Here is a 26,149-nt window from a genome sequence, read left to right on the forward strand (position 1 = left end):
ATGAACTGGGCGGCCGCCGTGTGCTGGGCTCTGCTGCTAGCGGCCACCTTCCTCTGCGACGGCAGTGCAGCCAAGGGTGGCCGCGGTGGGGCCCGTGGCAGCGCCCGAGGTGGGCGCGGGGCCTCGAGGGTGCGTGTGAGGCCAGCGCCCCGCTACGCGGGCTCCTCGATGCGCGTGGCCGCGGGGGCGGCGGCGGGGGCGGCAGCGGGGGCAGCCGCAGGCCTGGCAGCGGGCTCCAGCTGGAGGAGGGCCACGGGGCCGGCGGAGCTCGGCCCAGAGGATGCGGAGGACGGGGCACCTGGTGGCAACGGGACGGAGCGAAGCGTCTACAGCTACTGGGCGTGGACCTCGGGCGCGGGGCCCACAGGCCACAGGCACCTCTGCCCGCTGCTGGGTGGAACCCTGGGCGCCCTGCGGCTGCTGCGGCCCTAGGCTGGGCTGGGCGCTTCCGGCCAGAGCTGCCCCCAGCCTGTGCCCTCCTCCCAGGCCCCGCAGCCACCTTAGAGGCTACCCAGCCCTGATCGCCCCTTCCCTCCCCTGCCCACAGCCAGGAGCCTAGAGCAGCAGCGTCGGCAGCTCTGGCCGGTCTGCCCAGAGCTGTGACACCTCCCGCCCGACCCCCTCCCCACCTCACACCCTCCCAGGGGGCCGGCGCCCAGCAGCTCCAGAATACCCTGCCTCCCGGCTGGGGTTAGAGTCCCCCCTGAGCCAGGACAGGAGGTGTCCTGCTGTGCCCGCACTGGTCCACGCTGGCCGGCGCCCACCACTCCACAGGCTGTTCAGGTCACCCCAGCTCCTCTGAGCCCACCCTGGACACTTGAGAGCTGTGGGCGGTGCTGACCACTGGGCAGGGAGGCGGACCCTCAGGCTGGGCTGGTTCTGCCACAGCCGAGGACCTGGTGCCCCCCGTCCCCCCACAGAGGCAGCCCCAGGGACTGAAGGACTTGAGGAAAAGCGCTGATCACACATCCAGAAAGGAGAGAGGTACGTCTGTGGATCTGTGAGCCCAACATGGCCCGTTCTCTGGACACTCCCAGAACACCCTCACCCAGGGCCTGCCCAGAGCCTTGCCCTGCCTGTGGACCCAGGGGCCACAGCCTTCTCTGGGCAGACATTGCAAGACCCACTGCTGGGGGAGCCAGGGGAATACAGCCCACAGCAGCCTCCGAAGACGCAAGGTTTGCCTCTGGCTCCCGACGCCCAGGGTGAGGCAGTCGTGCCTCTCAGGTGCCTTTCCCTCCAGCTGCCGACCTGCTCCACAGGCGTGGGCCCAGCCTGGGCCCAGGCTCGCCCACCCGTCCTCTGGCTAGAGGAGCCCCTGGGCCTCGCAGGATGGCTCCAGCCTGGCTCCTGGTCGGTCGGGCACTGCTGCAGGTGCCGGAGCCTCGCAAGCCACAGGCCTGCCTCCAGAATCTGCCCTCGCCTGCCCCACGCCGCGAGGCCTGTGCTCAGCTGACGGATGCGTGTCCAGACCAGCATCTCCAGGACCCCTGCCGCCTCTGCCTTCCCAGCTGGCCCTCGGCTCTGGTTGCAGTCAGGGTCTCAAATTATCCACAGGGCCTGGACCAAGCATTTCTCTCCAAAGACCCAGGCGCCAAGCTACAGGACACAGCTCCCTGGAGCCTCCTGTGTCCACACTGCCAGCATTCTTGGGTGCGGCGCCCAGATGCCCTCATCCTCCCAGACTGAGCTCCAGGCTCCGCAAGACCAGCGGGGGGTGGCTGAGCCCAAGCCAGGGTCGCAGAGGCAATGTTTGAAAGTCTTAAACAGGAGGGCCCATCAAGGCAGCTCCTTGGTGACTCAGTTCTCCCTGACGGGCCAGGCTGAGCTGTGCTCAGCCTCAGACACCCAGGACACAGACTCCGGCTGGTCCAGACCCTCTTCTGCCTCTGCAGCGTGCACCGCTAACAATGGACGTGCTGGAAATACCACTCATGTCAAATGATTCCACTCCACAACCCAACTTCAGGAGGGTTTGGCATGTGCAGCCACACATCCCTGAACACTTCCCACCCAACGGGGCAGGGTTCCAGCAAGAAGCAGGCGGCGCTCAGGGTGGACAGCCTCAGGAGAACTGGTGAGTGTGCTGGGTGGGGGCGCAGCAGGACCTAGAGGGCCGCCTACAGGAAGAGGCTCCGGGAAGGTCGCACCACCACTGGACACAGAAGAGCTGGAGCTGTGACCAGATGCACGCCCACGCTCAGCACCCTTCCCTCCCCGCCCTCTTCCAGAAGTGCAGGCTGTGGTGGTGACCTTCCTGCCCCTCAGGTGTGAGCACAGCTACGCCGGGCACCATCTCATTAGCTGGAAGGTGCTCAGAGGCGGCAGGAAGGCCTGAGGTCTCCACTGACCGCCCTGGTTTGTGCACAAGCTGGGCTGTGAGCAGATCGGCCCTGGGCACCAAGGGGATGGGGCTGCTGGATTCTGCCAAGGCTTCTCGGGAGCTCCTGTGTGTGCGTGTGTGTGTGCACGCTTCAGTGGTGAAATAAACTCTGCTGCCAACCAGACCATCCTTATTGCAGGACCAGGACACTCAGCAAGCTGACGCACGAGCCCTTGGGTGCTGAGAAGTTCGTGTTGTTTTTCTTGGCAAGGGACCCGCAGGTCTGCACAGTAAGAGGGCCGACCCCGCAGCCTCCTGTGTCCACGCTGCAGGCATTCTTGGGTGCGGCGCCCAGATGCCCTCATCCTCACAGACAGAGCTCCAGGCTCCGCAAGACCAGCGGGGGGTGGCCGAGCCCGAGCCAGGGCCCCAGAGGCAATGTGACGGTTTGAAAGTCTTAAACAGGAAGGCCTACCAGGGCAGCTCCTGGGCAACTCAGTCCTCCCTGACGGCCCCAGCCAAGCTGTGCTCAGAGACGGGACTTTTAATTTAAAATCTTAAAATTACAGATGATGGTTTCAACTCCTTCTGAGAAAACACCAGCTTCTCCTTAGGAGAGGAGCTGAGAGACACAACATGAGTGAGTGTCCCCCCCCCGGGCCAGGCACACGGGACGCCCACCGCCCTGACATCTGCACCCAGGCCTGTCCCTTGGGACCAGGGGCTGGCTGTGGGGCAGGAGGGCTCGGCCTCCTTCCTGGAACAGAGACCCAGTGTGGTGACCAGCGTGGGGACTCTGGGAGTCCAACCCCAGCCGCGGAGCCGAGGGCAGGGGCCAGGCCCTCCCGCCAGACCAGTTCACGGCTCCTCTGCGGGGCGGCCCTGCAGGAGGTCGCGGTCCAGCATCACAGGGCCCAGCAGCCCGCTGCGGAAGGCCCGCAGGAAGTCTCGGGCAGCTGCAGGGTAGTCGGGCTGGATGATGTTCACGTCCCCTGGGGAGGCAGGAGGCTCCGGTGAGAAGGGAGCCCCACTCGGGGCCCAGCCCACCCACCTCAGGCCCACGCAGGTGGGCGTCTGCACAGGACATTCGGGAAAAAACACCTGAATTCACAAAAATGAGGGCATCACAGGCTGGAGCTTCCTCCCCTCTGCCCTGGGCCCAACCCCCGCCTGGCCCGGGGCTGCCTGTCTCACCTGTGCCTGTCAGCACCTTCACCTTCTGGGTCTTCCTCAGCTTCACCGCCACCCGCTTTAGCACGCTGGCGATGTCATCACAGGCCTCGCCCAGGCCGTAGTGCTGCACGTACCTGCGTGCGGGCGGCAGTCACTGGCTCTCCGATGACCCCTTCGTGGGTGCCAATGACCGCCTTGCAGAGCTGAGGGCCTCACTGACACCCACCTTCCACGTGGCCACAGCCGGTTGCCCCGAGACCCAGCCACACACCGGGACCCTGGGTGCAGCTGCCAGGACAGCTGACCGTTCGAGGGGGTCTCCCTGCAGACCCTAACCAAAAGGACCGGAGTGTTCCCGATGACAGTCCCAGGGCAGGAATACCAGACACCCGCCACCCGAAGGTCAGGGGCAGAGCTGCCAGGCACACACAGCGGGAAAACAGACCCGTCGGGGGAGAAACCTGTCAGCTGGAACCACCCAAGATGCCAGAATCCAGAGAGACCCTGAATCAGTTATTAGAACTATATTCCCTGTGGTTACAAAGCAAAGAACCCACACAGAAGACAATAAAAAGAAATAATCCAAATCTAACATCTAGAAGAAAACACTATGAAACACACACAGAGGAAATTAAAGCAGCTCGAACTCCACAGGGGACAGGGTGAGGGAGCTGGGGGCCCAGCGGCGCTGAGCCGGCACTCCTGCTGCCAGAGCAGGTGACAGAGCCCTGCACCCGCGGTCAAAGCCTGGTGACAGTCCTGGGTGGACAAGGACAGCGGCTGGAATCATCCACACGTGACGCAAACTGCACGGCCGCGGGGGTGAGGACCAAGGGCTGAGTACAAGCACAGAAACAAGAAGAAACCAGGCCAGCGCCCAGTGTCATAAACTGCCCAAACGCTTGACAAAGAGAAGCCTTAGCAGCCAGAGCGCCATTCGTAGAGAACAGACCCTCCTCAGAAACCGCTCCTCTGCAGACAGTCCATCCACTTAGAACTCCACCCACAGGGCAAACTCCCTTCAAAACAGAAGGTGAAATGAACACATCCTCAGACAGCAGCTGCATGGCCACCAGCATCACAGGAAATCCTCGACAGGGAGACGGCCCCAGAGGGCAGGGGGCCCACACCAGGCGGGACGTGACCTGCGAGGCTCAGGGCAGACCACCAAGACCGAGTCTTCACTTTACATCCATGTTAAGCGCAGCAGCATGTCTGCCGCAAAGAACAACACGTGTCACCAGACTGGCCCAGAGGCCACACGGCGCTAACGCCACCCAGACATCCTGCAAACCCTAGAGCCACCTTTGCCCACGTTCTAGGTCACAAGCTGACAAAAGGGAATCATGAAAAGCGTCTGAGGGACTTCCCTGGTAGTCCAGGGGCTAAGACTCTGCACTTCCGGTGCAGGGGGCTGGGGTCAATCCCTGGGCAGGGACCAGATCCCACAAGACACAACTAAGAACAGTTTGCATGCCGTGACTAAAGATCCTGCAAGCTGCAACTAAGACTTGGCACAGCCAAGTGAATTAAAGAGAAGGTATCTGACTTATCTAAAAAAGGCCGAAGAGAGAGACGAAGAGAGGCACGAAGAACAGTCGGGACAGAGGCAAGATGACAGATGTAAACCTAACGTCAGTGACCATGTCAGACATGAATGGTCTAAATACCTAAAATAAAAGGAGAAACGGTCAGACTGGGTGAAAAGCAAGGGCCAGCTACATGCAGCAATAAACATATTTTAAATATAAAGACACACCAGCTCAAAGTAAAGCGACCGGGGAGAGGAACACATGAGGGAGATTTCAGAGCGGAGACTATCCTGTCCAGGATAAAGGAAGTCACGTCCTCAAGTCACCAGGAGAACACAACGACCTCCCCCGACGCGGAGGCTGGAAACACGTGAGCAGGACCAGCGGTGCGGGAAGAGCCCATCTCCTGCCCACAGCAGTAACAGGAAGACAATCAGCAACGTGGAAACAAGGGAGGAACACAGACCAGACAGCAATCAACAAAACAAAAACCAGAGATCAGAAAGTGGAAACCAGAAGCCAGTTCTGTGGGGAAAACCAAAAACCTGGCCTGACGTCCTCGGGGTCATAAAGGACATCTCCAGGGCCTGCAGGACACACACACTCTCACCATCCTCGCTGGTGAGGGCAAACCGACTAGACATCTGCACACTGACCGCCTGCGCTGCCCACTGTGGGAACACGCGTGAACCCAGGCACGGGTGCCCAGCCAGGGGGCCCCTGCCAGGCAGGGGGGCTGCACGCGTGGCTCCACCAGGAGACTCCAGAAGGCGCCAGGAAGCAGGCGGGGCAGGGAGGGGGTTACACAGCAGCACAAGAAACGGGGGGTTTCCTGGACAGTGTAACAGCTTCACATTATTTTGCCAACAAAGGTCCGTCTAGTCAAAGCTATGGTTTTCCCAGTAGTCATGTACAGATGTGAGAGTTGGACCATAAAGAAGGCTGAGCGCCAAAGAATTGATGCTTTTGAACTGTGGTGTTGGAGAAGACTCTTGAGAGTCCCTTGGACTGCAAGGAGATCTAACCAGTCCATCCTAAAGGAGATCAGTCCTGGGTGTTCATTGGAAGGACTGATGCTGAAGCTGAAGCTCCAATACTTTGTCCACCTGATGCGAAGAGCTGGCTCATTGGAAAAGACCCTTATGCTGGGAAAGACTGAAGGCAGGAGGAGACGGGGACGACAGAGGATGAGATGGTTGGATGGCATCACCAACTCAATGGACATGAGTTTGAGTAAACTCCGGGAGTTGGTGATGGACAGGGAGGCCTGGTGTGCTGCAGTCCATGGGGTCGTAAAGAGTCAGACACGACTGACTGACTGAACTGAACAGATTCACAGGTGTACCCACATGTCACAACGTAGCAGACTGTACACATTAAATGACCACAGACTGTCTACAGCACCTTGACAGTGCTGGCTTTCTAGTTATGTTTGGTGAGGACGGGGAAGAGGGCCCGCCCCTGCACTCACCCCAAGAGCTGGTGCCTGTTGAGAGTATAGAGAAGGTAGTCAGCCAGGGTCTCCTCGCCCACGAGGTGGTCTAGTACGGTTCCTGGGAACAGGCAGCGGAGGGCGAGTGCTCAGCTTGCTCCCTGCCCTCCGCACCCCAGCAGTCAAGTGGGAGGAGGGCGCCCCCTCCAGAGTGGGCCAGGAGGCCCGACGGGCTCAGAGGGTGCCAGGGGTGTCACCCGTGAGCAGCCAGGCCAAGCACAAGCCGCCCAGCCTGGGAGCCTAGGAGCCTGCTGTGGGGGTGGGGGTCGGGCTCACCGCACAGGGCCAGCTTCAGGCCTGTCTCCACACTTGGAATCCGAGGAGCCAGCACCCCGGGGGTGTCGAGCAGGAACATCAGCGGCCGCTCACACACCTGTGGGCAGAGGGTGGTCAGCTGGCCTTCTGCCTGAGGCTCGAGGAGGCCCTGGAACCTGCCCCCCAGAGTGGTCACTGCCACCAAGCTCTCAGCATCCCCGCAGGATGCCACTGCTGAGTGGAGAAGGTATTCCTTCTCCTGCCCTTATTAGGGCAGGAGCCCAGCAGCCACCTCGCCCCAGGAGGACAGGCTCTGCCCTGATCCTGCGTGCCCCTGGGATGGGAGACACCTGAGCCCTGGCCCAGGCTTGGCGTGAGGACAAGGCCCTACCTGAATTCTGGACATCACAGCTCTGGTGATCCCAGGCTCGCCACCCACCCTGGTGGCTTTTCCTGCGGGATGAAAGAGAGATGTCAGAGTCTGTCAAACCCCCTCCAGGCAGATAAGGTAGATGAGCAGTGATGCACGGGGGAGTCTAGCAGGGCCCAGCGAGGCCACTGCAAGGACAGAACCGCCTCCCAGCACCACGACCCGCTGAGGCACGGCCGTGACAACTGGCAGGGCTGCCTGTTGGCCTCGCCTTCCTCCCTGCAAGGCCGGCACCGCCCTGGGACGGCCCACAACGGCTCATCCCTGGGGCCGCTCCTGACCAGGAAGCCGCCTGTGCTCTCGACACTGGCCGCCCGGGGTCCCAGCTCAGGGCATGACCCTCCCCCTGTGCTGGAGCAACACTCCCATCCATCAGCGCAGAGAGGTAAACAAAATGTGCTTCGCCCACACAAAGAAGTGTTACTCAGCCTTAAAAAGGAGGGAAATTATGCCTCATGCTACACCATTGGACCCCGAAGAGTTAGGTCCATGAAATAAGCCCAGCACAGTTCAGATCCTGTGAGTCCAGGCTCAAGGCACCAGAGGATCGAATTCACACGACAGAAAGCAGACCCGAGGTTCTAGGGGCTCCGGAGGGCAGGCCCACTTGTGTCTGGAGACTGACGGGGTGAGGGCTGCACAGCACTCATTGTAACACCAACGATGGCTTTAAAGACACAATTACAGGAAAACAAGCAACAGCTGACTGTAACAGTGCTCCAACCGGCGGCAGAAACAGCCTGAGGTGACGGTCCAGCACAGGTCTGTCGGGGGAGGTTCCCAAAGGACACATGTGCAAAACACGAGGCAACACGGCCCTGGCGTCAAACACCAACAGGCATGAGACACAGGCCGGGAGAGCCCTCCCCAGGTCCCGGCCTGACGTCTCACCCACGTTTCCCACACACCCTGAGCACAGCGGGACAAAGAGACAAAGTAACGGAAGGACAAAATCACCCACGTTTAGAAACTGCATATATTAAACATTTAAAGACAGAAAGCGAATGAAGTAAAAATGTATAAGGGAATGACTGTCTCACTAGCTGACTGCATGCCAAGCTGTCAGCTGGGCCTCCTGGTGCCAACAGTGCCCCCAGCGAGTTGGGGCCTCAGGCTCTGGAGGGTCATCCCACCACGAGAATCAGTGCCTGCCCCTCCCCCAACTGCAGGAAGTACCTTTCCTGAGGTGCTGCCTCCGCAGGGAGTTGATAAGTGAGGACTTGCCCACGTTGGGGACCCCGATCACCATGATGCAGTACTCCACGTGCTGCAAGCGCAAGGGCAGGGGTTGGGCGCCCACCTAGCCCCACACCCCCACACGCCCGGGGCACCGGCGTGTCCAACAGGGTGAGGCCGCCCCACCCCACCTGCCGAGACCCCGCAGCGGGGGCCCGGGCTGGGCTCAGCAGCTGGGCCCAGGGTCCCAGGAAAAGGGGCGGGCCCTCGGCCAGGCCGGCCCACCACCAACCTCTCCTCGGTGATAGCGGTGGCTGCTCCCAACCAGCTCCGTGACCATCGGGATGATCTGCAACCAACAACCACCAGGCACCGTCCTGTGGGAGCCTGGCCTCCCTCGGCCCCTAGAGGCGGGCGCTCCCACCGGCGTCCCACCACCGGCCGGCACGGGTCCACACACGTCAGTCGCAGGCTGTGCTCTGGGGAGCTGTGAGGGTGGCCGGGGCCCTGCCCTGTCCTTCCCCAGGAACGAGGAGAGCCCGAGGGGGACAGCAGGCACTGCCACGCCTTCCAAAGGCACATGACAGCGGCAGAATTCTCAAACCTGGCCGGGAAAACAGGCACAGGCCGTCCACGGGCTCCTCCTGCTTGGGACTGAGGGCGGCTCTCGGCCCGACCCTGCTGTTCCCACCCTAGTCTGCCCGACCCAGGAGGTGCCTGTGCCCCGAACCCAACAACACTCTGCTCCCTGCAGAAGCACAGAGAAATCTGTGGTGTTTCTTTAACATTTTAAGCAGAAGCCTCAGAGCACAAAACAGAAGAGACCCACCTGCTTGACATTTTCATCCTTCACACAGTTGGTAAAAACAACATGTTTTAGGCCTTCTCTTTCTAAGTGTTGTATAATTTTCTAAAAAAGACAAGACGTTTCCATTTCAAACACTAAATGAAGACATGGACAGCATCATAAGCTAAAGTCTGAGGATCTGCTCATGGGCCAGGGAGGAGGCTGGGCCGCCGGGGCAGGTGGCCTGAGGGCACGTCGGGGGAGGGCAGGTCGGCCGCAGGGCACCCTTGCTCTGTGTGAGGACACACAAGGTCATCCAAAATCACCTGCAGCCCTGGAGATGCAGCGTTGGTCTCCACTCAGTCACATCATCGCTCCTCTCCTCCCAACCAGCTTCCACAAAACAAGCTCCACTTAAACTAAGGTTTGAACCCAACTACGAAGTATATGGAATACTTTAAAAGCCCCAAAGTAAACTGAGGTTAATGTGAACTTACTGGCCTTAACATAAAGCAAAGTCACCGTATGACTCTTATTTTTACAGCCAGTACTGCACTGTTTGAGAGTCCCTGGACTGCAAGGAGATCCAACCAGTCCATTCTAAAGGAAATCAGTCCTGAATATTCACTGGAAGGACTGATGCAGAAGCTGAAGCTCCAATACTTTGGCCACCTGATGCAAAGAACTGACTCACTAGAAAAGATCCTGATGCTGGGAAAGATTGAAGGCAGGAGGAAAAGGAGACGACAGAGGATGAGATGGTTGGATGGCATCACTGACTCGATGGACATGAGCTTGAGCAAGCTCCAGGAGTTGGTGATGGACAGGGAAGCCTGGCGTGCTGCAGTCCATGGGGTCACAAAGTGTCACACGACTGAGTGACTGAACTGAACTACCTTGTTTGATCAGCTACTGATTTACTTAAAGGAACAAAAACGTCACTCATAATTTCAGTTAGTTTTACTGATTTATCGTTTGCTGTGATGATGCAGATGAAGGTCAGGCCCACAAAGACTTCGTGAAGTCACACTGCAGGCTGCATACAAATCTGCATGGGACGCCCCCCTCCCAACCTGCCGAGGCAGACACAGCCCCCCCCCCCACCCCCCGCCGAGGGGCTGCTCCCTCCTGTCTTCCCCAGACTCAGCTGCCTCCTGCAGGTGAGATCCGACACCCCCATCAGGCCACCTAATGTGCCCATCACTCCACAAAGATGAGCATTTCGGAGCAGAAGCAATTGCTGGATGCTAAGACCCAAGTCTCAACTAAGAAAAGCAAGTGAAAGCTTGTGATGACAAGTAAGGACAGCTGCCCCGGAGTGAAAGCCGGGGTTCTGTCCTCGGGGCAGGAGAGATTCAACTAGAAGCCTGCGGGGAGGTGGGTTCAGATGGGAAACGCCTTCCCTTCGGGCACTCAATGAACAAAGAGCCCTGGGGCTGGAGTGCCTGGGTTTCCCTGCAAACCTTGAGCTACAGGTCTGTGGGTGGAGTTTAAAGAATGCAATGTACCACAGCCAACTAAGAAACCAGAACTGCTGCTGCAAAAGGAAAAGCTACACACACACAAAAGCTGGCTCGATTTCAAGATTCTGACACCTACTCTTTACATTTCTCTTACTCAGGGACATCACCCCTGGACACTGTGTCCCCGTCCAGCAGGGCTCGGGAACACCCCCAGTTGCTTTGGGTCTCCCACCTTCCAGATCACTCAGGGGGCAGCAGGCAGCCCACAGCTCAGACCAGGGGTCTGGGAGGCCATGGGCCTGGCCAGTGAGGACACTGGGAGCCAACGCTGCCCCACCAAGAGGCCTCTGGGTCGGAGAGCACTGAGCAGGGTGCTGGTGACCCACTGAAACGTTAGCGAGTGACAGTTCAACAAGATGTAGGCATCCGTACCGCTGCAGCCACATGCCATATGCCCCCAGCCTCGAGGGCCCTGCGGCTGCTCTGTGGGAGCGCGGCTCCTCCCCTTGCCCACGGCTGAACCCCTGCTGAAGGGTACAAATTCTTCGGTCTCTCGGATGACAGGTTAGTCAAAGGCTACTTTGCTAAAGCTGGCAGGCCTGGGCAGACGGGCACCACGTCCACCCAGAGATCCGGTCAGATTTGAGCCCTACCTGCTGCTCCTTCAGATCTGCAAGGTCCATTTTGTTGAGGACAAGCAAGTGAGGCTTAAGCCCAAGGGTTTCCTGAAACAGAGGGTTTCGGCCTGAAAGTGGGATGTGGCAAAATTAAGGCAAAATTCCATCAACTTGACCAGCCAATTGACATACTTAGTTCCCCTGTCTTGTTATGCAGACTGGACCAGCCTGTAACAGGACATCCTTGGAAGGAAAGGACAGGGTGTAGAAGCCTGGTCCAGGAGCAGGAGAGCTCCAGCCAGCCCAACCTCGAGACCGAGCCTGACCCCAAGTCCTGCATTCACTGACCTCAGGGCCACTGAGCCCCTGCAGGCCCCCCGACACGTCCTGTGGACAAGAGGCAGGGCAGCGGCCCTCTCGTGGCTTCTCAAACAGGAACGATGGCGGCAAAAACAGAGCTCAACGGAAGGTTTTGTGACTAGATCACTGTTTAGTTGCCAAAAGATCTGGTCACTCAAGACAAGCGCCTCCCATGAGTCCTAACCAATGTATCTCACGCCACCACCGCCAGCCCCAGGCGTCCTCATGGAGACCTCCAGTGAGCCCACCTCCTCACACCAGGGGCAGCCCCTTCCTATCTCCACCAGGGGCCCCCGGCGCTCACTGTGACACCAGCACATCAGGAGGGGAGGTCTGTATCTGCAGGTCGGGAGTGCTCAGCCCTTCCCTGGTGCCTGTCCCCAGGAGTCCAGAAGCCTCAGCATGCCCCCGTTCCAGGCACCCAGTTAAGCCGCTGTGTCCCCACCCATACAACACAGGGACAACAAAAACAACAACTTACTTTTTCCATAAACAGCACTCTGCCCTCAGAGGTTAATCAAACCTGAGCTAATTGAGAACACTGAAAGCCTCCAGACTCCCTGAAGAGGCCGTCCTGGAGAAGTCAGGACATCCAGCGAGCAAAGGAGGACGGAGCGGAGGCGCCTCCCCTCGGCACACAGACAGCAACAGCAGGTTTCCTTGTTTTTCAGTAATCAGACATGCAATTGCCAGCAAGCCCTTCTGACTGGCACGAGATATTGTATGAACTGAAACATTTAGCCTACGGTAGAGAAACTGGAGCGTTTTCTCAGAAATTGCAACTAGAACTAGAGATGGTGATGACTTTCAAACCAACACATGTGTCTTACAGGGAGCCTCTAAACACAGCTCAGGTAAATACAGCAAAAACAGGGTATGCAAAGCATGCTCATCACTGAGGGAGATGGTTCCCTCTTCCGATGCATCCTTTCATACAGGAAGAAAGCCTGGTTGGCAGCAACTTTCTCATGGAGATTTCACATCCCACCTGGAGCCTGCTACTGCTGTAGTGAGTTGGAAGGCGCGGCGGTGCCAGGCGGAAACCCGAGACAAACAAGCTACCTGTGTGCCAGAGGGGAGCTTCTGGGCCCCACACCAGGGACTCTGACTCACAGGCCTGGAAAGGGGCCTAGACATCAGTATTTTCAAGAGCCTCCCAGGGGAATTCTAATATGTAACAAGGATCGAGAACCACTGCTTTAAATGTCAGTAACTATGACAGGTGACCGACCCTGTTGGCCACTGTGGGGCTGACTGGACCAGAGCAGGGACCAGGGAAGAAGGCAGATGGAACAAGGTAACAGCCAGGAATGCTTCTCGGGTCGTGTGCACTGCCCGACTCCGGATGGTCTCCCCTGCACTACAGCTCTGCTCCCAATCCCAGTGGGGTTGGGGGAGGGGATCCCCTCACCAAGCAGTTCTCACCACCAGCTGGGGTCCTTCTGTTCAGCACAACTCTGACTCCATCTACCTAGAGACAGCATCAGACCCCACAGTCTGAGCTCAGGAATGCCACCACCCCTCACTTCAAACAGCGACTGCAGTTGAGGTTTGACAGAAAACAGCAAAATTCTGTAAAGCAATTATCCTTCAATAAAAAATAAATTAATTTTAAAAAACAGCAACTCCAAGTCCAGGTTGTCACCTGTCACTTCTGAACAACAGGCCCAAATCAAGGGTTCCCAAGACCCTTTCCTGGGTTCTAGCAAAACTAGTCTGGACAGTGGCTCAAGAAGTTGAGAGAAACATTTTATTTATTACATTATGATCAGGCTTCCCTGGTGGCTCAGGGGTAAAGAATCTGCCTGCAATGCAGGAGATATGTGCAGGACACCCAGGTTCAATCCCTAGGTGGGAAAGAGCCCCTGGAGAGGGAAATGGCAACCCCCTCCAGAATTCTTGCCTGGAAAATCCCGTGGACAGAGAAGTCTGGCGGGCCACAGTCCATGGTGTCACAAAGAGTCAGACATGACTTAAATGACTAAACAACAAAAATGACACAACTCTGGAGTTGCCAAATGGAAGACATGTGCAGGAGGAAGCCTGGGAAAAGACGTGGAGCTTCCCCCCATGCAGGTGCCTCTGCCTGCATCTCCACCCTCTCAGCAATCAGGAAGCTCTCCCCACCCCCACCCCCCAACAGCCTGCGGTTTTATAGCAGCTTCATTACACAGGCAGGACAGAGTGAAACACTGGCCTTTGGTGAGTGAACTCAACCTCCAGGCCCTAAGGTGGGGGTGGCACGGGTAGGACTGAAAGTTCTAATCCTCCCCACAGCAAGGCTGGTTCCCCTGGCAACCAGCTCCCCCCTTAAGTGACCGGGGGTCTTTTCCAAAATCACCTCATCAACACAGCAAGAGACACCTTATCACACTCCTCACTTTGGAAACTCCAAGACTTTCAGGAGCTCTGTGCCAGAACCAGGACAAAGACCAGATAGGTACTGCTTATTCTAAGTGAGGACATCACCACCACTGAAGGATATCCGGGCGTCATGCACCTCGATGGTGCAGTCCACCAGCCTCAGGCTGCTCTGCATCTTCTTCAGCCCTGGAAAACAGAAGAGGGACGCCTCAGGGGAGGACGGGGTCCAGGCCTTTATTACTGAAGCACAGTTAGTTGCTTTATGATGTTTTTAGTTTCTCCGGTACAGCAAAGTGAATCAGCTGTACATACACACTGCCCCTCAGCGTCCCCTCACTCAGCCAAGACCAGTCTTTCGGGCACACCCACAAACATCCCTTGTGGCTGGGATCTTTGTGGCTGGATCCCTTGTGGTTCAGACGGTAAAGAGTCTGCCCGCAAAGCGGGAGATGCGGGTTCAACATGGGTTAGATCCCCGGGTCGGGAAGATCCTTTGGAGAAGGAAATGGCAACCCACTCCAGTGTTCTTGCCTGGAAAACCCCTGGACGGAGGAGCCTGGACGGCTACAGTCCATGGGATTTCAAAGAGTCGGACACTACTGAGAGACTTCACTTTCTTTCTTTCTTTTCCAACAACTCGCCTCCCCCGCCTGCTTCCCGCCCGCGGGCGCCCTGTCCCCCTGATTAGGGGCCGAGGCGCTGCGCAGGCCGCGGGCCGCCACCCTCACACCAGGTGGGGCTGGGCCTGCAGGCGCTCTCGGAGCCAAATTCTAAGGAAAGTAAGAACCTCAGAGGGTGCAGGCGAGAGACAGCCAGCTCCATCTACGCCTCAAGGTGCTCAGGTAATTAAACAGCCGACTTCAACCTGGAAAGTGCTTTCCTACCCCTGCCTCATTCCGTCCCCAAATAACGTCCAGGAAATTGTGTCCTTTTCCAAGCAGGTGGGGACATGGGCTTCGAGCCGAGTAACAGGCCCTGCCGGCGTCAGCCCACGAGCCCGCCCCGCGCTGGACCCGCGAGGAGCCGGGGGAGCAGCGCGCTCCGCCGCGCCTCACCCTTTGCCATGTGGCCCGGAAACCAGCGCGCCACGTCGCGACCTTCCAGAGGGAAGCTCTCCCGCCAGGCCGCCCGCCCGGCGGCGCACAGAGTCCGCGGAGACAGCCTCATGGCTCCGCGTCCCGGGCTCCGCGCAGCACTACGGACCGCTCCGCCCACTGACCTGTCCGCCCGGCCCGCGACCCAACACAAGGGTTCCGGCACTCCACGCGGCCGGCGCGGCCCGCGCATGCGCACGGCGCTGCCTCGGCCTGCAGGAGGCGCTCAGCGGGCGGTACTGGGGCTGTGGACCGGCAAGGGGACAGGGGGCGGGGACGGAGGGCGGGGCTGGGGACCGAGGACGGGGCAGGGGACGGGGGCGGGGATCGGTGGATCCCCCGGGAGGGCTTCGGGCCGGGCTACGAGCCAGGGGCGCACCGGCGCAGTTCCGGGAGTTCTCAGGGGTCGTCTTCATTAAATTAAAAATCTTTGTTCTTCCTTAACCATATTCTGAGTGACAAAATTTAGTAGTCCGTTGTCAGTTTGGTCCTTTTTACAAACTTGGCTAAAACTTTTCAGATATTTTAAATTTAACTGACAAGTGTAAGATCCTCTTTTTCAAGTACTCTGGATTTTAATATACAAACCCTTTGCAAACACTGCAGTTCTGCTAAATTAAATCTCTGAATACAGTGAGCATGAAATTCTCTTCATTGCACCAATACTCAGTGTAAGTATAGTCAGATTTTAACTTTCCTTTTTTTTTCTTTTTTTCACTGTGCTGCAGGGCTTGCAGGAGCTATTTCGTAACCAGGGATTGAACCCAGACCATGGTGGTGAAAACCCAGAATCTTAAACACTAGGCCACAGTGAAGTCCCCAGATTTTAACTTTAAATCAGGAGCCGGGGCTACTGCTAACTGCACTTTGTTATGAAAGTATGAAGCTAATGGAATTTTTAAAACAAGCTCCTAAAAGCAAAGATGCTCAGATTCTCAGCTCAAAGCTATTGTTACTGTCATCTTGATGGCCCTAAGCCTAATACTCAGGGTGAGCTGTTTTGGGGGCTGAGACAGGCCCTCCTGGGGCTGAGACCACCTGGGCCCCCTGCCCAACCTCCGAGACCTTCCTTACTGAGCTGCCCTCCCCACTCAGACATCTTCAGTCCTGCACACGGACTCACAAAACCTGAGACAACAACACAGAGCTGTGTGCCTGACAGAAGCTGCCCTTCCACAGCCCTGGGACCAAAGAACTGAAATATAATCCCGCCAAATCCCGGATTTCTCCAGCTATCTTACTGGCAGGTGCCCCAAGCAAAGTGACTCCAGGGGCACAAGACAGCGGACACAGACAGACCTTTGGGGGCAGAGGTCCCCAGGAGGGTGTTTGACCTGAGATTAAGGTGATGAGAGGTGCCAGGCTGAGGGCACCACGGCTGACAGTCTGGCCACCTGGGGCTGGAAAGGAGCCCAGTGGCGATTCTTCAGGCACGCACACGCTCCTCCAGGGCCCACTTGCGAAGCAGGGCACATCGTGCAGCCCGAGGCTCGAGGAGGATCGGGAGCCACTGACCTGAGGTGGGCGCCAGGCCAGGGGACCCCAGGCCTGCGGTGCGGAGTCCCAGGCTCTGCAGCTCCCCGCTTCCCTCTGCAGCTCCCCGCTTCCCTCTGCAGGCTGGCCTCCAGCTGCACCGCCTCTGGGGACAGTCCTGGAAAGATGCCCACAGTCTGCTGTGGCAGCTGTGAGACTGGCTATTGCCAACCCCACCTGAGGCCTCTGACCTTTCCTCAGCTGTGAGATGGGGACCATGCAGCCGCTTCCCTGGGACACTTCGAGGATGCAGTGAAATGAGATGGGGGCAGCTGAGCATAGCACCCAGGCCCCCACATTTATCCCAGCACTGCCCAGGGCACCCCATTCCTCTGTACCCTTCAGGCCTCACTGTTCACTTCCTCCAGAAAACCCCGGGCCCGCGGATCAGAACAGAGTGCCACCAGCCCCCGTGAACTCCCGTCTCCCACTCGCTGGCCCTCACCCAGCCCACAGGGCAGCCACTGCCTGGTGAAGGGTCTGTGGACGCATACCGGGGAGGCCCACCAGCTCCGCTGCCACCGCAGTGAGAACTCGGGGACCCGGGAACATACCCAGGGTCCCGGCTGTCTGAGGGAGGTGGGCCATGTGCTGGGGGCACAGAGCCCTGCAGTGACCAGGGCCAGAGCAAGACAAGGACAGAGCCGCCCAGGCTGCAGCTCGGAGGCGTAAGTACGACTCTGGACACAGGCTGTTTTACACACTTTATGTGCCACCAACGGCGGCGGCGGCAGCATCCCGCGTCTCCCTCCTCCAGGAAGACTGCACTCAGCTCAAGCTCAGCCCTGGCCGGAATCCAGCAACTTGAGAAATGAGGGAGCTGACCCCCGGTGACAACATCCCAAGCCCGCCTGAACCTCGTCCGTCACAGGACAGGGTGGGGCCAGCCTCCCCCACCCCAGCACTGGGAGCGCAGGGCCGGGCTCAGAGCCTGGGCTCTGGCCACTGGGCCTGCGGGTCCCACAGCGTCATGAGCCGGTCAGCCTCCCTCCAGCCAGACAGCAGAGCCCCGTGCGTGGTGGAGTAAAACGTCCGGTGTGTGGCTTCGCCTGCGAACAGTACCTGGAGCTGGAAAGAAGCGGGGGTCAGCTGGGTGCCAGGCCTTGGCCGCCAGCCCCACACCTGTCCCCTGGCTGCAGAAGTGATGGCAAGTGTGGCACTTTGCTGCTGCCTTAACCCAGCACCGTGATGCAATTGGGCAAGGACTAGCACCCGGCCGCTGCCACGGGAAGGCACTACAACAGTGAGGATGCCTCAGAGCTGGCACACCCGGAATCCAGCGCAATCACAGAGTGGAAGACCCATCAGGTGGTTCTGGGGAAAATCTGAACATTGAGCAAAACACCAGAGAGGGAAATTAGCAGGGAAAAGATAAAATTCTAGGGCCAGCTCAGAAGTACACCATCCAACCAGAAATCCAGAAAAAGAAAAAGGGAACAACAAAAAAAAAAACCATGATGAGATAATTCAGGAGAGTCCCAGATGACTGAATACACGCCAGAAGGCAGCACGGCTGGGCTCTGAGCCCCTGCGTGCGGGACCTTCTCCTTCCAGCTTCACTGGAGCGAGGCAGCTGCCCTCACAGAAGGCCCTTGAGGACACTGGGCAACCACAGGGCAGCGTGACCGTGCCGAGGCTGCCACGCTGTGAGGAAGCCCAAGCCGCTCGGAGAAGTCTCAGGCAGGCGCTCCGGCCAGCGTGCCAGCTGTGCTCGGGGCAGACGTGTGACAGAAGCAGCCCCGCGTGACCCAGCCCAGCCCTGAGTCACCCCGGCTGAGGCCCTGGGCACCACGGGCAGAAACCGCTGTCCCACGGTGCCCACCTACAGGATTCAGCGGCCCAGGGAAGTGGCTGTTTCCACCAAAAAGAAGGCAGCTCAGGCATGGACAGTGCCCACAGCAAACAAGGTGTGTGCAAATAGCAGTCTTAACAAAATTACTTCATCCCACCTGGGAGGGTGGGGAGAGGCCTGAGGGCTGGGTGGGCAGAGGAGTGGAAGAAAGCTAAAACTTTATGTGCTGTGGTCAGAATTCCATCAGCGATTCCTGAAAGTGAAGCATCAAGAAGCAACTTTATCAAAAAGCACTTAGGAGGACTTCCCTGGTGGTTAAGACTGCGCTTCCAATGCAGGGGGCCCACGTTCCATTCCTGGTCTGGGAACTAAGATCCCACATGCTGTGAGGCATGGAGGGAGAGGCACACAGAAAACTGAACAGGGAATAGAAAATTGAACAGGGAATGTTAGATGATGTGTGAATTCCAAGGGGTGATAACAGTGCTGTAATGACGTATTTTAACACATGTCCTCGATCTTTTAGAGATGCACACTGAAACAGCTGCAAATAAAACAACATCGCCTGTGGAACATGCTTACTAGAAAGTGAGTTAGGAGGGCAGGGAGACGCCAGGAGCAGACAGCTGTGAAGCTGGAGACAGGAACCCAAAGGTTCTGCCAACCTTTGTAGCGCTGAAAGTTTTCCACAATTCAATGCTTTGTAAAAAGTGAAAGTGTTAGTCACTCAGTTGTGTCTGACTCTTTGTGACCCCATGGACTGTAACCCACCAGGCTCCTCTGTTCATGGGATTCTCCAGACAAAGAATACTGGAGTGCGTAGCTTTTTCCTTCTCCAAGGGATCTTCCTGACCCAGGGACTGAACCCGTGTCTCCTGCATTGCAGGTAGATTCTTTACCACTGAGCCACCAGGGAAGCCCCTTTGTAAACAGTGCTAGAACTATAATGGAAAAGAGTCTGAGAAAGAATACATACATATATACACATGGTTGAGTCACTTCACGGACACCTGAAACTAACACAACACTGTAAATCAACTAAACTTCACTTTTAAAAGGCGGTTTTAAAAAGGCAGTAGCTTAATGTGTTATTTAGCAATCAGAACCAGCCTGAAGTACAGCCTGGGAAGGGTCAGCGGTGTGCCCCCCACCAGAAGGCTATGTTTTGTTTTTATTCTATTTTGTTAGCCATCACTATACAATGCTGTGACACTTCAAGCTACAGGTGTGTATAATTCTGATTAAAATAACACGTTTCAAAAGGAAAATGGACTGAGTCGCAGGGTCCCGGCCCACTGACTGCACTGCAAGCCCCAGCCTTCGCGGGGCCCGTCCTGGCCCCGGGCCCTCCACAGGACCCTGGTGCCCTCGCCTGGCGGCATCCTCCTACCTGCGCCCCCTTGCCGTCTGCAGGGAGGGGCTGGGCCAGCCGGTCCATGTCGTCTCCAGAGCTGCCCACGGCCACATAGCTGTAGGACCCCCGGGTGTACGGGGCACTGTGCCAGCAGGACCTCAGCACACTCCTGGGCGCGGGGAGCCGGGGGTTCCCTGGGCCGAGAGACGCACATGTCAGCCAGCAGCCCGCCCACCCGTAAAGACCGAGCAGTTAACAGCGAGACCCCCGCTGGGAAGCCAAGCCCAGGGAGTGTGAGCAGGGCTCCCCTCAGGAGGCCCCTGAAGCAGCGTCCCGACACGCACCGCTGCTTTCCCGAGCCTCGGCGTCTCGCCTGTAAAGCTCTGATGGCAGACATTCACGTCCATCTTGGTGGCAGATTTTTAGAAAAGAGAAGTGGGAAGTGCTTGCAAAGCCATTTCAGTCCCGCAGAGAGGAGAACTCTTAGTGCCAGCTGACATGGGAAGGACTGTCCCCAGAGACTCAGGGCCGAACCCAGTTCCTCTCTGGGGGGAGGTTTGGTCCCTGTCCCAGACCAGCCGCTCCGGTGGGAGGCGGCAGCGTGGCCCCTGCGGTCAGTACCTGTCACCCTGCGGAGCACCTGCGTCAGAGACCTGAGCACGTCCTCGTCCGACAGTGTCTCCATGAACTCGGACTCGAGCCCCGCGATGAAGCCACAGAGCACGTGGCTGGCCCTGCCAGAGAGAAGCAGAGCTGGACCAGGCCCGCCACACCCAGGCTGGCTCCGCCCTGGCCAGCGGCTCCACCGGTGTGGCCTCAAAGCCCCGGGGTCCCTCAACAACACGGAGTCTGCAAGGTCAGAACTCTCAGGGCACCAAGATGGTTCCTGCTGTCTCCGCTGTCGAAGGCTGGTGGGGACAGTTGTCCCTAGCACGGTCGGGGACTCTGTATCAAGTCCTGACCCTTCTACTCCTCTTTATAAAACCCTGCACGGACAAAAAAAAAAAGCCCACACGATGGGCTGGAGGGGACCAGGCGCACCATGCAGACCCCGGTTTGGCTGCCAGGGGTGAATACCCCTGGGTCCTCGGCGAACACGTCTCATAAATGAGCAAAGTGTGTCTCTTACAAGGAAAACAACTGCAAGTATTTACTGCATATTCCAGGTCCCCAGAGATACTGATGAGCTGCACACAGTGGGCCTCTGTCTGTTCCTGCAGGGAGTGGGCCCCGGGGGTCTGTCTCACCACTTTAGGGTGCCCTGGCGTCCCCCCTCATTTAAACCCTCCAGAAACGCCTCAAGGAGACTCGACACAGTGCCAGACCCCCCCAGAGAGCTCACACCCAGGCCTCCTCGGAGAAACCCGGAAAGAAGACGTACTGAAAGGGAGGCAGGACCCAAAAGCCAACAAGCTTCTTGAACCAGGCCTCCTGCAGCTCGGGGGTGGCGTCCTCCAGGGGCGACGTGTCCTCCCACACCACCTGGATGTGCTGGCAGTCCGGTTCCCAGAAGGGCTCCTCAAACTCCAGGAAGATTTTATTGTTGGTCCCAAAGCCTATCTTCCTGATCGCTTCCACCTTCTCAGTGGGCAGTGGCGGCTCAAAGAAGGTGTCCAGGTGTTTCTTAAAAAAACCTGAAATTCAAAGTTGGACACCTTACACCATGTCAGTCTCTTAAATGGGAATCGACAGCCACAGGAATGGACCCTGAGCCCATCAGAGTCGTCAGAGAAAGGCGTCTGGGAGCCTCGCAGGCTCCCTGCAGGCCAGAGCCCCGACAGCCAGCACTCAGTGGAGGGACAGGCAGACCCCGAGAATAGCTGGCCACGCAGGGTCAGGTGGCCCAGCCCCAGACTGCTTTTCGGGACAGGCCTGAGCCTGCTGCCTCTCGGGCTGCCCAGGGATAGTTTGCAGGAACAGTGAAACACACAGGCTTCACCCAGAAGCCACAGGAAAACTGATCAGCATTTAGCCTGAAGTCAGACCACAAGGAGAGGAAACATTTGCAGCACAAGCCAACCTCGCTAGTTCACGAGAAAAAGACCAACAGTCTGACAGGAAGCAAGGCACCAGCCATGAACATCACAGAGGGGAGTGTCTCCCCACAGCCACTCTCACTGTAGAGCTTCAACCCACCAGTTCCTGCGGGACCGGACTTGGTCCTACACGTATGCATCCAAACACACGTGTGTACAACACTGTGTGCAACAGAACACATGAAAGCTACATCTGTGTCAGTATTTATCAATGGTGCCTGCTGCTGCTGCTGCTAAGTCGCTTCAGTCGTATCCGACTCCATGCGACCCTATGGACAGCAGCCCACTAGGCTCCTCTGTCCACAGGATTCTTTAGGCAAGAATACTGGAGTGGGTTGCCATTTCCTTCTCCAAGTTAATGGTACCTACACATGAAAAAATACGGTGTAGCTATAAAGAACAAATGGGACAGGTGCCTGGCCCCCTGTGAACAGTGACGACACAGCCATAATGATGCACCTACTGATTGCAGCAGGCTCAGTGAGCCCACACCACAACTGTGCATGAACAAGGCCATCCATGTAAAAGAACAAAGACCGTGACAGACCTGTCTGTACTGATTTGGAAACAGGAGTAGCAGAACACTGTGCTAATAACGTGTGCAGTGGAGTCCACTGTGGGAAAGAGGAGCCGGCACTGAGCAAGCCAATCGACACCCAACCCCGCCCGAGGGGACAGGCAGAATCTGCGGCCACAGCCCACAGGGTGGGGTCGGGGCAAGGGAGACTCTCGCCCTTCACCTTCCAGCCATGCTGGCACCCGTTAGCTTTGTGAACTTGGGCAGTTAAGTGACTTTTCTGTGTTATCATTTGTCAAATAGGGGGTGGGGCCGAGATTTCCCAAGCTGCCAGAGGAGCAGATGAGATAAACAGGCACAAACTTGCTTTCACTTATCTCCACCTTTTACCAGATTGCCAGCTCCTACTGCTACATCTAAAGCATCAGATCTGGAATTAAATAGGATTATGCTCACAACTCCTTCCTCAATAACCACCGGGACAGAAACATAAGACCTGGCTTTCCGCCCTCTCCACCTTGCTAAGAAAGCAGTGTGGTGAGCCTCAGGAGGCCGTCCCAACCTTTCCATGAATTACCTCCAAAAGGGGCAACACACCTGCTGACCTGTGTTTTCTCTTCCTGTGAGACTTATTTCAAAGCATACAATTGCTACAAAGCACAGTAGAGTAACTCTATCCCAAACTCAGAATGAAAATGTGAGCTAAGCAGCCAATGAGTATCCCGGAGTGAATGAGGCTGGAGAAAGCCAGAGGCCAGGGCACCTGAACGGGAACTGGAGGAACCGACCAGAACAGCGGGCTTTACCTAAGGGCACGGTGACGACCACATGATGGGCTGGGAAGCAGTCTCCATCCTCACATTCCACCAGCACAGGAAATGTCTCCCCAGGAGCAGAAGCTTCCTGAAACGACCCATTCCAGTGAATGGTCTTCACAGGTTTGTCAAAGACCATCACGTCCTTGGGCAAGGAGGCCACAATGCGGTCTGTGAGTCCTTGGTAGCCCCTGAGGGAAACAGAGGTGTCCCATGGTCAGGACCAGGCCCTGGAGGCAAGGCTCTGCAACAAGCCCTCCAAGCTCATGCCAGATCAGGGAGCTGCAGGGGGCTGTGGTCCCAGCTCAGCCAGAGAGGAGGGCAGGGAGGAAGGGGTCTCACGGGAGGATTACAGGAGCAGAGTTCCCCAGGTTTTCATGGAGAGCAGGCCTAGGGCTCCCCTTCTGGGCTCGTCCCCATCACAGCGCCCTCCCTGTGCAGGGCAGTCCTGGAGGGTCTCAGGAGGGCCCCGTGAGGGGACAGCCACCCCAACACAGAGCAGGCCTGTCTGCCCTACTCTGAGGTCCAAGCCCCCACAGTGCTTACAGGCAGGAGGCCTCCTAAACCTGGGGGGAGCAAGGCATTACAAGATGCATTTCCTTCTTTTAATCACTTTTTCTTGAGAAGACTTCTTTTCTTTTTCATAGTGATCAAAACTATGGAAATAAGTGACCAAGCTCCCTAACACAGGGAAGACAAACAGCCCCTGTCCCTCTCATCCATCCCCTGCTTCCCAAAGCTTGGCCTGAGGTACAGGTAGGGACCCCCGGGGGTGCATGGAGGGGGTCCGGGGAAGCACAGAGGGGTCTGTCTGGGTGAGTGGGGCAGGCACATACTCAGGAAAGGTGCAGTCCAGCCCTGGCAGCACAGTGTACTCCCCGAAAGGCGCGAGGGCCACCAGGTCCATGCTGTGGGTGCCGCTCACGCAGCACTCCACGTTGAACAAGTTCTTCAGGATGGCCAGTTTGAGCTTCTTGGTCTCCTCATCCTCTGTCCAGCTGGCCGTGTGCTGACGGATCTTCTCCTTGAGGTACTCCCCGACGCTGGGCGGGGTGGTCTCAGTAGCCTGCAGGAACTCCCGGGTCTGGTCTATGAGACTGTAGAACAGACTGGCCATCTCTGCCACCAGCTCAAGGCTCACACTTACCCCAGAGCTGGCATAGGACACAGAGGGCAGGCCCACGTGACCCCCGGTCTCGATCAGCTGGTTCTCCTCGGACAGGGCCCTCTCCCCGAGCAGCCCGTATTTGGCAGCCAGCTGGAAGACGGGGTTGCCTTGGGAGGGCCCATGGATCCAGTGAGCGCCTACCTCCACCACACCACCTGGGAGCGGCAGGAGAGGCCACCTTGAGGTTCCTTGCCCTGAGTCCCTCCCCTTAGCACACTCAGCCCTGCCCTTCCCAGAGGGCCACACAGTCCCAGAGGAACATAGGCAGGGCCCGTCAGACCTGGCTTAGGGGAACACCCCCTGAGGGGGTGCTGGCCTGCAAATGCCTGGGAAGGATACTTGGAGGAAGGCCTGGGGGCAGAAGAGGCACCAAGGAGCAACCTGGAGGCTGGAGGTGGTGGTGTGGGGGGCTACCTGCGGCCGTCAGAACCAAGGCCGCTGTGTAGCCACGGGTTCCCCTCCGCCGCAGCGGCCGACCCTGCTCACTGCGGGCAGCTGAGTTTCGGGGAGCAGTGAACTTCGGTAATTACATGGGGCCGAGCGGGGATTCGCTCAAGGGGCCGGATAAGGGTTCCGGGACGCCTAACCCTGGACGTAGGCCGAGCCAGGAGACAGCAGGGCTCGGGAGGCACCGGCTGGGCTCCGGGAAGGGGCTCTGGGAAGGGGTTCCGGGAGAGGCTGTTACCGAAGCTGTGCTCCGAGCGGATGCGGCCACCGGCGCGGGCCGTGGCCTCCAGAACCCGAAGGTGTGAGAAGGCCGGGTGGCGGCAGAGCCTCTGCGCCGCCCCCAGCCCCGCGATGCCGCCGCCCACCACCAGCACCCGCGGGCCGCGGCCCGGGGCCTCCGCCTGACGACCACCCGACTGCATCGCCGCCGTCCCGGGCGGTTCCCGAGAGTCCCCGCCGCTAGGAGGTTCGTGGAGCCGGGAAGAAATCTGAGGAGGGGCGGGGATAAGGGGCGGGACAAGGGGCGGGGCAGGGCCGGAGGAGGAAGGGCGAGGGGCGGGGCCGGAGGAAGAACGGAGCGAGGGGCGGGGCCGGAGGTGAAAGGGGGCAAGGGGCGGGGCCAGAGGAGGAAAGGGGCGAGGGACGGGGCCAGAGGAGGAAGGGGCGAGGGGCGGGGCCAGAGGAGGATGGGTGAGGGGCGGGGCGATGGTGGGGGCGGGGTGAGGGGAGCGAGGAGTTCCGGCCCGGCCTGCCCCACGGCATGGGCCCGGCTCCGCTGCGCGCGCGCCGGGTGAGTTAAGACGCGAGGTCTGGCCCACCGCACGGAAAGGTGGCGGAAGGCCGCCCGGGAGTGCGACGGCCAACGCGGAGGGGTCGGTGCGTTATCCACCGGTGCCGGCGGTGTGGACGACCGTCCCCACCGAGGGAGAATCGGGGCGGCCGAGTGGCCTGTTCGGGTCGTGTCCTGGTCCTCAGGAGACGTGAGAACGGCGGCCAGGAGGCAGAGGAGGAGTCTCTCTTCTGCCTCCGATGCGCGAGCGAGCGCCTCACCTCCAGAGCCAGTGGAGCGCGGTGCCGAGGTTTCAGGGCGGATAGGGAGAGACGACGATCCTGGTGTGTGTCCACAGTTAGGATGCCACACCTGTGAAATACAAAGTGCAAGATAAACAGTGAGTGGAGAACGAGTCCTACCGCCCCCCCACCCCCGCCCGCGCCCACCTCTCTGACCCCAGGAGCCAGAAACCAGCTCGAGCCTGCAGGCATTTCTGGAGAATTATTCTGGTTCGGGCAAGTCTCCCCTACAGCCTTGCAGCGATTAGAAAGCGCCTGCTTTCTGCTAAAAGGGCCATCGGGCTGCCCTATGAGCACATCATCCTTCCACCCCTGGTCCTGCGGCTCCCACCGCTGCCCGTGGTTCCTCC

The 26,149-nt window shown here is 58.4% G+C and overlaps 3 protein-coding genes across 9 annotated transcripts; 1 reads left to right on the forward strand and 2 right to left on the reverse strand.

Annotated features, from left to right (window-relative positions):
* SPRN (shadow of prion protein) lies at positions 1 to 2,502 on the forward strand. Its single transcript, XM_043475051.1, has one exon. The coding sequence runs from the start codon at positions 1 to 3 to the stop codon at positions 430 to 432; it is 432 nt and encodes a 143-aa protein (XP_043330986.1). The 3' UTR covers positions 433 to 2,502.
* Positions 2,503 to 2,852: 350 nt separating this feature from the next.
* Positions 2,853 to 17,336, reverse strand: MTG1 (mitochondrial ribosome associated GTPase 1). Of its 7 annotated transcripts, none has more exons than XM_043475043.1 (11): positions 16,582 to 16,975; positions 14,094 to 14,158; positions 11,285 to 11,389; positions 9,211 to 9,291; positions 8,674 to 8,730; positions 8,382 to 8,472; positions 7,167 to 7,228; positions 6,797 to 6,893; positions 6,500 to 6,581; positions 3,518 to 3,630; positions 2,853 to 3,315 (listed from the first exon to the last, which is right to left on the reverse strand). In XM_043475043.1, exons 1-11 carry the CDS (start codon positions 16,925 to 16,927, stop codon positions 3,182 to 3,184), a joined length of 1,233 nt encoding a protein of 410 aa, XP_043330978.1. In that variant the 5' UTR covers positions 16,928 to 16,975; the 3' UTR covers positions 2,853 to 3,181. The 7 variants fall into 7 exon arrangements, with proteins under 7 accessions (XP_043330978.1, XP_043330981.1, XP_043330985.1 ...); XM_043475046.1 differs by lacking the exon at positions 16,582 to 16,975 and adding an exon at positions 15,028 to 15,187; XM_043475050.1 differs by lacking the exon at positions 16,582 to 16,975 and adding an exon at positions 14,857 to 14,928.
* PAOX (polyamine oxidase) lies at positions 17,292 to 25,232 on the reverse strand. Its single transcript, XM_043475042.1, has 7 exons — positions 24,967 to 25,232; positions 23,950 to 24,436; positions 23,105 to 23,304; positions 21,127 to 21,379; positions 20,367 to 20,479; positions 19,782 to 19,939; positions 17,292 to 17,667 (listed from the first exon to the last, which is right to left on the reverse strand). Exons 1-7 carry the CDS (start codon positions 25,148 to 25,150, stop codon positions 17,524 to 17,526), a joined length of 1,539 nt encoding a protein of 512 aa, XP_043330977.1. The 5' UTR covers positions 25,151 to 25,232; the 3' UTR covers positions 17,292 to 17,523.
* Between the last annotated feature and the right edge of the window lie 917 nt (positions 25,233 to 26,149).

Source organism: Cervus canadensis, chromosome 8 (assembly GCF_019320065.1).
Source record: "Cervus canadensis isolate Bull #8, Minnesota chromosome 8, ASM1932006v1, whole genome shotgun sequence".
Classification (NCBI taxonomy): domain Eukaryota; kingdom Metazoa; phylum Chordata; class Mammalia; order Artiodactyla; family Cervidae; genus Cervus; species Cervus canadensis.

Excerpts from the sequence above, each read along its gene's own strand:
- SPRN (XM_043475051.1), top strand. The coding sequence starts at position 1 with ATGAACTGGGCGGCCGCCGTGTGCTGGGCTCTGCTGCTAGCGGCCACC.
- MTG1 (XM_043475043.1), bottom strand. The coding sequence starts at position 16,927 with ATGGGGTGCCCTGGGCAGTGCTGGGATAAATGTGGGGGCCTGGGTGCT. Across the intron at positions 11,390-14,093 it reads TCGAGGTGCATGACGCCCGG|ATCCCACTTTCAGGCCGAAA; the intron begins ATATCCTTCAGT and ends TAATTTTGCCAC. Across the intron at positions 7,229-8,381 it reads GAGGCAGCACCTCAGGAAAG|GAAAAGCCACCAGGGTGGGT; the intron begins GTACTTCCTGCA and ends TTCATCCCGCAG.
- PAOX (XM_043475042.1), bottom strand. The coding sequence starts at position 25,150 with ATGCAGTCGGGTGGTCGTCAGGCGGAGGCCCCGGGCCGCGGCCCGCGG. Across the intron at positions 20,480-21,126 it reads TGGGTCCTGCCTCCCTTTCA|GGCCAGCCACGTGCTCTGTG; the intron begins GTACGTCTTCTT and ends TCTCTCTGGCAG. Across the intron at positions 17,668-19,781 it reads CAGACGGCAAGGGGGCGCAG|CTCCAGGTACTGTTCGCAGG; the intron begins GTAGGAGGATGC and ends GCTTCTTTCCAG.